Here is a 10,953-nt window from a genome sequence, read left to right as displayed (position 1 = left end):
GCCGGAATCGGAAATATTGCTGGAAACGGAAATATTATCGGAATCGGAAAATAATTCCGGAAACGGAAATATTAAATATTTGTTCGAAACGGAAATTAATTCTGGAATCGGAAATATTAAATATTGGTCGTATCGGAAATGAGTTCCGGAACCGGGAATTTAATCGGAAGCGCATCGTACGAATTAAGCATCGGACGAGGCTTGCCAGACGAAGGCCCAACACGAAGCCAGGCCCGCGCCCAGCAAGCCAAGCTCCCAAAACAAAGGCCACAGCCTCGCCAGGCCCAGCGCAAGGCCAGGCCCAGCAAGGCCGTAGGCGCGCGCGCTGGAGCGTGTGCTCGTGGGCTGCGAGGCAGCGCCCACTCGTGTGGGCCGCAAGGTCTGCGCGGGTGCGTGCGTCCCTCGTGGTCGTGCGACACTCATGTTCGTAAAGAATCCTAATCCTATCGGAATTCGTGCAATGATAAAATCCTAATCCTAATAGATTAAATTTATTATTTAGATTTCAAATAGGATTCTAATTAATAAATCCATATCCTAGTAGGATTATAATTCCTTTCCATAAACTCTATAAATATAGGCCTAGGGTCACATATTTAATAGACGATTATTGAAGTATTCAAGGTAAGATTTTTAAGCAAAAAGAAGCCAAACACTTGCACCCAAATAGCCGAAATCTAAGAACCTTAAGGGCGATTCTAGTTGGTCAAGCTTAAGGCGGATCCGGACGTGCTGTAGACTATCTACGGAGGGACGACACTTGGATTCCTAAAGACTTGTTCTTGTTCGGTTCGGGCGCAACTAGGGAGGGCACGCTACAAAGTGTATGCATATGAATTATGCTATATGATTATGTGTAAATAATATGTTTCCTGGCTTTATGGTTTTTCCGCATGTTTTATGTTTATTCATATGTATCATAACCTAACAGTATGTTCACTTATGCCATTTCTAGTCAGATTCTGGCTTTGGAGCGTCCTTCCTCTATGATGTATGATTTTATGTATTGGAAAATTTCTCCTGATGGACTTTTCTCGATCCGTTCGGCGTATGCGTTTCTTCTCTGCAACTCCCATGTTGTTGCTTCTATGTCTTCTGCTCCGTCCTCTTCTTGGTGGAAGCACTTTTGGGGCTTGTATATTCTTTCGCGTTTTAAGATTTTCCTATGGAATGTTCTTATGAATGCTTTTCCCTTGGTTGCTCTTCTATGTCAGCGGGGTATGTCGGTTGATCCGTTATGCTCGTTGTGTCATCAAGAGCCGGAAAGCTCTTCTCATCTATTTCGGGATTGTCCTTTGCTTCTTCAACTCTGATCTGCGGGTCTGCTTTGTATGTTTAGTCCTTCGTTAGCGATGGACTCTTTTATTCACTGGTGTGTTCAGTTTGATACTAATCTTTCTATTGCTCCTGTGGGTCTCTTGTATAGTTTCATTCCTATGCTCTAGACGATTTGGATTTTGCGTAATCAAGCTCGTTTTAGAAATGTTGTGCGGGAGCCAGGTGCATTTCTTACTATATTGGCTGGTTGGAAACTTAGGTGTTTTGAGGTTCGTTCTCTTCATAGTAATGATGTTTCTCTTCGTCGCCCAGTGTAAATGCACGGTTTGTTAAATTTTCGGGCATGGTACTGGTTCTTGTTGGCTTGCCCCTTTTCATGCGATGTTTTTCTTATTTCAGATGGGGCTTGGATATCTGGTTCTAATGACGCAGGGCTTGGATGGGTTCTCCAAGACCCGACCGGTTTCTTTAACTCAGGTTGGGGGAGGGGCTCAAGCTTGTGTATTGGCCTCTACTCTTCAGGGAAAGTCGTTTGCTTGTTTGGGGGGGGGGGGGTCCGAATGGCGATTAGACGTGGGTTTTCTAGGATTCTGATCTTATCGGATTCTGATATCTTAGTTGGTTTGTTGCCGGTTGGGTTGTCAGACTATTCCAGTCACTAGTAGAAAAAACCCTTATTGCAGCGGGCTTTTAGACCCCTGTTGCAGCGTACATCGTATGCTGTAACCATGGTTGTTAAACTCCCGATTCGGATCTTACGATCCTACGATTCTACGATCCAAAAACACGACACCGATCTGGATCTTAGGTAAGATCTTAATGTGTGTAGGATCTTACGATCCTACCTCGACAAAAATTTTGAGTGGTGGGATCTTAATACGATCCTACGATTCTACGATCCGATCTAACGATCCGATCCAACATACAATATTCAAGATAACAATTTTTTTATTACTAAATAGTTCATAATCACATATCATTAGAAATATCATAATTTTCTATCAGTAAATTAGTGATAATAAAAGTATCTTATTCACTTAAAAGTACAGAAATTCATATAATTTCAACAACCTTGCGCATATCTTATTAATTTCTCTTGAATCTACACAAGTATTAATTTTATGTAAGAAAAAAATGATATTTAAGTATAAAGATTACCTGAATACATGATTGTACATTTCAATTTAATAATATAACCATTACTTTTACTATTTAGTAGGATCTTACGATCCTACGATCCGATTCTACCGATCCGATCCTACCCCCCTTCATCGATCCAAGGTAGGATCCCGATCCTGACAACCTTGGCTGCAACTGGGGGGCCTGCAACAAGTCGGAACTTGTTGCAGCGTACAATGTTCGCTGCGAAAAGTACTTTTTGGCAGCATACATATGCATGTACGCTGCAACATATGTCAAAAATTTGGCAAAAAACTTGACTTGTTACAGCTTACAAATTTGTGTACGCTGTAAAAGACCCCACCTTTTGCAGGGTACATCTATTTGTACGCTGCAACAAGTCTGGAATTTTGCAAAATTTACACCCTTGTTGCAGCGTACACATATATATGTACGCTGCAACAAAGCACTTTTGGCGGGAAAATTTTAATTTAGTTTAGGGATACCTAAAGTGCCTTGCACCAAATATAGAAACCTGTCACAACAATAATAGAATATCGCAACCTGTATAACAAATATAAAAACAATAACTATTGTTTTATATATTTAATATATCCCAAAACCAAAGTGCAGGTACTACATTAAATATTTGTACTTTCCAATTTCAATGTACGCATACATTTTAATATCAAACAACTCGACCAAGCGCGCTCAGGCCAATAATAAATACTTGTTGGTAAAAACTTTGCCAATTGCTCACGAACCACATCAATTTCCACACTAGCATAAGGCGCATTCCCCGGAGTATATACCTTCAAAAACAAAAATTTGATGGGAGCATTAGATTAAATGTCATTTTAGTCTAAAAACTATCTATAACGACCCCTATGAACCTTAAATGAGCATAAATAGATTGGAATGAGTATTGAAAACTTTAAAACTAATCATATTAATCATATAATAAGTTTCAATTAAGTCCTTAAATTCTTTAGTTCAAAGTTGGAAACGATAATGTCATTTTACTCTAAATATAACCTATAACGAATTAACGACCCAATGAGCCTTAAATGTGCGTAAATAGATTGTAAGGAGTCTTGGAAACTTAAAACTAATCATGTTAATCATGTAAAGGTTTTAAAAATGAGTCTTTAGGTTCTTTAGTTTAAAGTTGGGAGTGAAAATGCCTTCTTTTAGCCTTTAGCCTAAATATGACCTATAACCACCAAACAAGTCTCAAATGTACATAAATCGATCGGATTGAGTCTTACAAGCTTAAAACTAATCATATTAATCATGTAATAAGTTGGAAGTGAGTCCTTAGGTTCGTTAGTTCAAAGTTGGGAGCGAAAATGTCATTTTAGCCTAAATATGACCTATAACGGCCAAACAAGTCTCAAATGTGCATAAATAGATTGGATTGAGTCTTGGAAAGTTTAAACTAATCATATGAATCATGTAGAAAGTTTGAAGTGAGTTCTTAGGTTCGTTAGTTCAAAGTTGGGAGCAAAAATGTCTCATTTTAGCCTAAATATGACCTATAACGACCGAACAAGTCTCAAATGTGCATAAATAGATTGGATTGAGTCTTGGAAAGTTTAAACTAATAATATAAATCATGTAGAAAGTTTGAAGTGAGTTCTTAGGTTCGTTAGTTCAAAGTTGGGAGCAAAAATGTCTCATTTTAGCCTAAATATGACCTATAACGAACGAACAAGTCTCAAATGTGCATAAATAGATTGGATTGAGTCTTGGAAAGTTTAAACTAATAATATGAATCATGTAGAAAGTTTGAAGTGAGTTCTTAGGTTCGTTAGTTCAAAGTTGGGAGCGAAAATGTCTCATCTTAGCCTAAATATGACCTATAACGACCAAACAAGTCTCAAATGTGCTAAAATAGATTGGATTTAGTCTCGGAAAGTTAAAAATAATCATATGAATCATGTAATAATTTTGAAATGAGTTCTTAACTTCGTTACTTCAAAGTTGTAAGCAAAAATGTCATTTTAGCCTAAAGGTGACCTATAACGGCCAAACAAGTATCAAATGTGCATAAATAGATTGGATTGAGTCTTGGAAAGTTAAATCTAATCATATGAATCATGTAGTAAGTTTGAAATGAGTTTTTAGGTTCGTTAGTTCAAAGTTGGGAGCGAAAATGTCATTTTACCCTAAATATGACCTATAATGGCCAAACAAGTCTCGAATGTGCATAAGTAGATTGGATTGAGTCTTGGAAAGTTAAAACTAATCATATGAATCATGTAGTAAGTTTGAAATGAGTTTTTAGGTTCGTTAGTTCAAAGTTGGGAGCGAAAATGTCATTTTACCCTAAATATGACCTATAATGGCCAAACAAGTCTCAAATGTGCATAAGTAGATTGGATTGAGTCTTGGAAAGTTAAAACTAATCATATAAATCATGTAATAAGTTTGAAATGAGTTCTAAAGTTCGTTAGTTCCAAGTTGTGAGCGAAAATGTCTGCGTGCTAGAAAATTTTGAGTAAATAAATAAATACTATGTATCTTGATGGGAGTAAGCCAGATTGGTAGTTTTCAAAAGAAGATACATGTATGACAAACTTTCATCTTTTACCTTCTCACCAGCAGCTAGGATAATCAATTGACCATCCTCCGCAGGCTTTTTGCTACCAGAAACAGGACCTTCAAGAAATCTCCCACCCTTGGATGTAACTCCCTGCAAATCAAATTAAATTAAATTTGGAGTTTTAAAGAGGAAAGAATACTGAAGCAAAAAGATATTCGAAAATGAAGAGTGAACCAAAACACAGTCTAGTAAACAATCAGCTGAAACTGTTGGGAGATGGAATTTTAACTCACAGCTGCAATTACAAAAAGTGCATCGAAGCACCAACTATGATCTAGGATCACTCCACGATTGGGTTTTAAGGAAATTCTATCATTATTATTTGTTACCATAAATCCATATAAGATAGCCAGTTAGTCACTGGTTGTGTTCTGGTTAGTTACCAAGATACCTCAACATAATACAGCAATATGATTATGTCATGAACAGACCAGGGTTTTGAATTATTCAATTTGCTTATTTGACTACATAGATTACAGTGTAAAGCATGAAATTTTTTGAATTATTGTGATTGGCAAGCCTACATCAGAAACCGTAATACAATGTAAAGCATGAAAAGTGTGAGTAAGAACATCAAACCACAAAAAATGCAAAACGTGAAGGTTTGAAAGTTTTTAGGAAGATATCAAAGTCACACGAACTTAAACTATAGTAAAAAAAGTTACGAAGTACACTTCAAAGTTCAAACCTCACTAATCTTTACGGATGTATCTGCATCAACAGTTGACATATCAATATAGCCTTTCCCATTGCAGATTTCCTCAAGGACCCCGGCTTTATCAAAAGCAACCTAAGGAATCATGAAGCTGTGGATAAATAAGAATACCAAAACAAGATTTAACAAAGCATTCAGAACTAATTTACGAACCGAAATGGTGGCTGAGGGATCAGACAACATTGCAATCGTATACTTGCACTTCCAGACCACAGCTGTAGGTGTTTCTCCAATAGTAGCTCCATGTTCCACAAGTTCATCACACTGGAAAAATTAACAATATTCTAATTAAGACTAAATGTATATATAATTATATATAAACTGTTCAGGATGCAAAAGTAAAATACAATAAAAATAAACGTGTTAACTTCAGACAAGTAAGCATCAAATATCCCAGCTTTCATGGCCCGAACTAACACAACTATTAATATTCCACCTTTAAAGGTTCATACTATACATCCCCATATCCTGTCGTGATTAGAGAAACTTTTCCGAAACTACTTGAACTGGATTAAACTTTAGATCTTCCTATTCCACTAATATATATCATCATTTCTCATATCATATTGAAGTCCAACAGATATCTTGCTAGGTACCGAAACTAATAGGCTACAAAAAAGTTCCAAAGTCGAGAGGGAAACAGCTCAGTATTATGCTATTCTTATGCATTCTATGAAGTTTATTCCTGTAATTACACTCGGAAAAAAGCCACAACAAAAATGTTGCATTACTCCCAGTTTAGTTCAAACAGTATTTGAGTCTGGTTCAATAGACGACCGTAGACCCCGACGGATCATCATTTGAGAGTAAAATCCGGCATGCTCCTGCCAACCAAAACAAGTATTATAACGATTTAGTTAGAATGCGCCACTGGAAGTCAGAAGAGTCAAAACCCATTACGGGGTACTTTAAACTTTATTAGAGTATTCATGACTATTCTGCAACCCAAAAAGTTTAAAACACCACAGATAGTTCAAGGAATAAGGGAATAGCTGGCTAACACACAACCACCCACCAGTCCACTACCCTCCCACCATCGGGGAAATAAAAAAGGAAGCGAGAAAACTATAGAGCTGCTGAATTAGTTTCAGTATTTCCATATCACTGACACCACCGTAAAATAATGGAAATCCAGCTCAACTGGAAAGTAAATTATTTATATATGAATGACAGAAGAAAATTACAAAATGAGTTAACTTCAGTATTTCAATGAGTGGCATATTACTGGATACTTTGAAGAACATGGGGAGTTTCTTTCCATAGCTTTCACAGGCATAATAGGAACCCAAAGTTTATTTTAGACAAGTAAACAACCTAGTTTATGCTAAACACTGGGTAGAATCGGCCCATGAGAACATTTGCAACAAGAAAAATGGGCTTCAAATAGGCAACATTCTCAATAGTTAAAGGTGCAGCGTCAATAAGAATTTTACGAGTTGCTAAAAGTACCAACCTAATGAATTCACTCTCATGCTTAAAAGCATTAGCTCCAACTATGGCCTTGTGAGGCTGTACAAGCAGTCCTGAATACTCAGCCACCTAAAGACAAAAACAAAGTAGGGATCAAGCAACTGAACAACAGGTATAGGTATGTGCGCACAGAAAGCAAGGTTATGTATTCTCTCGCTTTTCCAGTAGTAAAAAGGATCAAGCAGCAGCATCACAGCAGACCCTTCAAACAACAAGCCACAACCATAGTGTCAAGCCTAACAAGCATCAGCTGCTGGCCAGATAAAGCAACCTGCAAAGATCAAGCAAATGCAGCAAACACAAACTGCACAGACCAGAATCAGAAGCTGCACCAAACACAATAGATTTGCTTGAAGATTTGTATGAGCAGATAGGAGAAAAAAAAACGCAGTCTGCTGAGACCAAGCAGCTGCAGCAACCACAAACAACACACACCAGTACCAGAAGCTACACTAAGCCGCACAAACACAACAAAGTATAAGCTACACCATTCCCACACTCTAATAGGTACCAGAAGCTACGTTTCCGAGCAAGATAAGTTTGAATAGGTAAAAACCTACGTTTGTATAAGCTAAACTAAATTATGCTTCTCCATATGCAAGTTTGTCACAAGCACCAAACCATAGGTGACAACCCAAAATAAAAACCAAATGAAAAAAAAGTCCTGGACTAATCAGAGGCTTGGTCCATTTCCTCTATAATATCGAAATCTAGCAAGAGGGAGGCACCAGAAAAACTCTTGCCTACTGATGCAAAATGAGCGTAGGAAACTGCAGGACCAAACTATAAAGTCATAGTAATTAAAATCGAGACAAGAAACTAGGACCATCGGACAAGGATAACTTTCCAACCATGTGAAAGGGGAAGAACGATTTAAAAGATGAGTTAAGATCCAAAAGGACAAAATAGACTACTAGTATAACAATATGACACACTTCCCGTGGTAAGTAAAGTGTTGCATATCCAATAACAAATGGATATAACTAAACCAATGAAAGAAAACTAGGTAATGAGCTAAATAACAAAAAACATATAACTACTCATCTCAAATTCAGAAGATTTAAGGTGTAACTGCACTACATGATCAGAGTTACAACCACCTATCTGAAAGTCACGGGCTAAATGGCTAATGGGTGAAAAATGCTGTCAATATATTGTGATTAGCTACACGAGGTATAAGATACAGGAAATAACTTCTGCAGAAGTGAGAATTACAAACTAACCTTGCCTTTGAATCATCTCCACCTTTAATCACAACGTTATCACGTACAATAAATTAGGTAAAGTGTTTGAAAACTACATTGAAATTTAACAGACCATAGAGGATAAGATCAGTGGTTAACAAGAACACACATAAAGGGAGAAAATCAGGTACCTGTACTATTATCTGACTCCAGTGATTTGCATAGTTTTTCAACAATAATGAAGGTAAAGTAACCGCACCAAAATGTTCTAACATAAACGACAGAACCAAAAGGTCCAAAACCCATCATATACATTCAAACAGTCTCCTGTATAGTCATGATGCGTCTATTCCTTCCCAATCTAAAAACCCTAAAAACACAAACAAATTGAACAAACCCTAAAAACGAATTGAACAAACGAATTGAACCCTAAAAACGAATTGAAAAAACGAATTGAACAAACCCTAAAAAAGAATTGAACAAACCCTAAAAAAGAATTGAACAAACGCACAGAACCCTTAAAACAAAATGAACAAACCCTAATTCTTAAAACGAAAATCAAATAAACGAATTGAGCAAACCTAAAAGAGGGGACAGGGAAGATTACTAGGCGCGGCGAAGAGGTTGACGAAAAATAGGACACGAGCAACTTTCTTTCTTGAAACCACCGGCGCGAGCAAAATAAGTTTTTTCTTGGAACCAACGGCCGAGCAAGCTAATAGGTGGCGACTGGCGAGGAGGCAGAACCACCGACGAAGAAGCTAGATTGACGATGAAGGGAAAGGTTTTTTTTTTGAGGGGACGACGCAGGGAAAGTTAAGGGAGAAGAAAGTGAAGGAAATAATGCCCTTGGTCCAAGTATCCATATAATATTAAGTCTAATAAATGCGGTTCAGTATTAATTAACAAGTTAATAATTCAGTGAGATCAAGTGAGCTGAATGCCTAGCTAGAGGCCACTTCAGTTCAAGTGGAATTAATGATATTAATCCACAGCTTACTCTTAACTGAACCCGTAGGGTCACACAAATAGTACGTAAACGGATCAAGTATTTAATGGCATTAAATACTCCATCTATGGATATTCGGAATCGACGGATCTTGGTTTCAGTGGGAGCTGAGATCGTCACAAGCAAGAAATGAATACTCCGGAAACGATGATATTACCGGAAATGGAAATATGGATCGTATCGGAAATATAAATATTATCCAAGTCGTAGATGTTGCCGGAAACGGAAACATAGTACGTATCGGAAAATATTATCGGAAATGGAAATATTGCCGGAATCGGAAATATTGCCAGAAACGGAAATATTGTCAGAATCGGAAATATTATCGGAATCGGAAAATAATTCCGGAAACGGAAATATTAAATATTTGTTCGAAACGGAAATTAATTCCGAAATCGGAAATATTAAATATTGTTCGTATCAGAAATGAATTCCGGAACCGGGAATTTAATCGGAAGCGTATAGTACGAATAAGCATCGGACGAGGCCTACCGGACGAAGGCCCAGCACGAAGCCGGGCCATCGCCCAGCAAGCCAAACGCACGCCACACGCCAAGCCAAGGCAGCGCACAGGCCCACCGCAAGGCAGGCCCAGCGCGCGCCAAGGCCATGGCTGCGTTGCGGGCCTCGTGGCGTGGGCTGAGCGCGCGCGCGCATAGGCGCCCCTCGTGGGCTGCCGTGCGTGTGTGTGTTTGTGTTCATGCACGATTCCTAAAGCTATTAGGATTTGGTATATGATTAAATTCCTAATCCTAAAAGGATAAATTAATTAATTAGAGTTCTTATAGGATTCTAGTTTAATTAATTCGTATCCTAGTAGGATTCCAATTCCCTTTCCATACCTCTATAAATAAGAGCCTAGGGTCATAATTTATAGATACAATTGAAGTATTCTAAAGGTAAGTTTTTGAAAGAAAAATTCAGCCATACACTTGCTACACAATAGCCGAAAATTCCTAGTAACCTTAAGGGCGATTCTAGTTGGTCAAACTTGAGGCGGATCCGGACGTACTGTGGACTATCAACGGAGGGACGACACTTGGAGTCCTGAAGACTTGTTCTTGTTCGGTTCGGGCGCAGCTAGGGAGGGCACGCTACAAAGTGTATGCACCTAAATTATGCTAAATGATTATGTGTAAATAATATGTTTCCTGGCATTAAGGTTTTTCCGCATGATTTATGTTTTGTCATATGTATCATAACCTAACAGTGGTATCACGAGCCTCTTATTATTTTCATAATCTTAATTTCATGAACATGGTTAAATTATACAAATTTGCAAGGAATTAAAAGGGGTGATTAATTTTCGTAATTGTTAATTAATTGCAAATTGCGTTTATTTAATTATATGTACGCAGTTTTTCGGCAGAATGTTCGTTACTCAACCAAATTGAGTGATTTGACAAAAATAGTTTTTTTCCCCGAAACCCAGAATTCCCAAATTCGAAGCCTAACTATGACTTTTCGAAGGTTTTAGTTTTTTGAACGCAAAAATTTGTAAATTTAAGATGTTAAATTAAATATTTGCGATTCTTGTTGATAAATCTTGAATTTTTGATTGACCTACTGTATA

At 37.7% G+C, this 10,953-nt stretch overlaps 1 protein-coding gene across 2 annotated transcripts; it reads right to left on the bottom strand.

Moving 5' to 3' along the window:
* Nucleotides 1-2,994: 2,994 nt before the first annotated feature.
* Nucleotides 2,995-9,202, bottom strand: LOC110792054 (glyoxylate/succinic semialdehyde reductase 1-like). Of its 2 annotated transcripts, XM_056835497.1 has the most exons (7): nt 8,953-9,202; nt 7,171-8,741; nt 6,413-6,541; nt 5,871-5,981; nt 5,691-5,792; nt 4,991-5,092; nt 2,995-3,209 (listed from the first exon to the last, which is right to left on the bottom strand). In XM_056835497.1, exons 3-7 carry the CDS (start codon nt 6,443-6,445, stop codon nt 3,039-3,041), a joined length of 519 nt encoding a protein of 172 aa, XP_056691475.1. In that variant the 5' UTR covers nt 6,446-6,541; nt 7,171-8,741; nt 8,953-9,202; the 3' UTR covers nt 2,995-3,038. The 2 variants fall into 2 exon arrangements, with proteins under 2 accessions (XP_056691475.1, XP_056691476.1); XM_056835498.1 differs by having other exon boundaries at nt 6,449-6,541; nt 7,171-9,202.
* Between the last annotated feature and the right edge of the window lie 1,751 nt (nt 9,203-10,953).

This window comes from Spinacia oleracea, chromosome 2, assembly GCF_020520425.1.
Source record: "Spinacia oleracea cultivar Varoflay chromosome 2, BTI_SOV_V1, whole genome shotgun sequence".
Classification (NCBI taxonomy): domain Eukaryota; kingdom Viridiplantae; phylum Streptophyta; class Magnoliopsida; order Caryophyllales; family Amaranthaceae; genus Spinacia; species Spinacia oleracea.
Note: the sequence above shows the minus strand (reverse complement) of the source record. Positions and strands in the feature narration are given on the sequence as shown.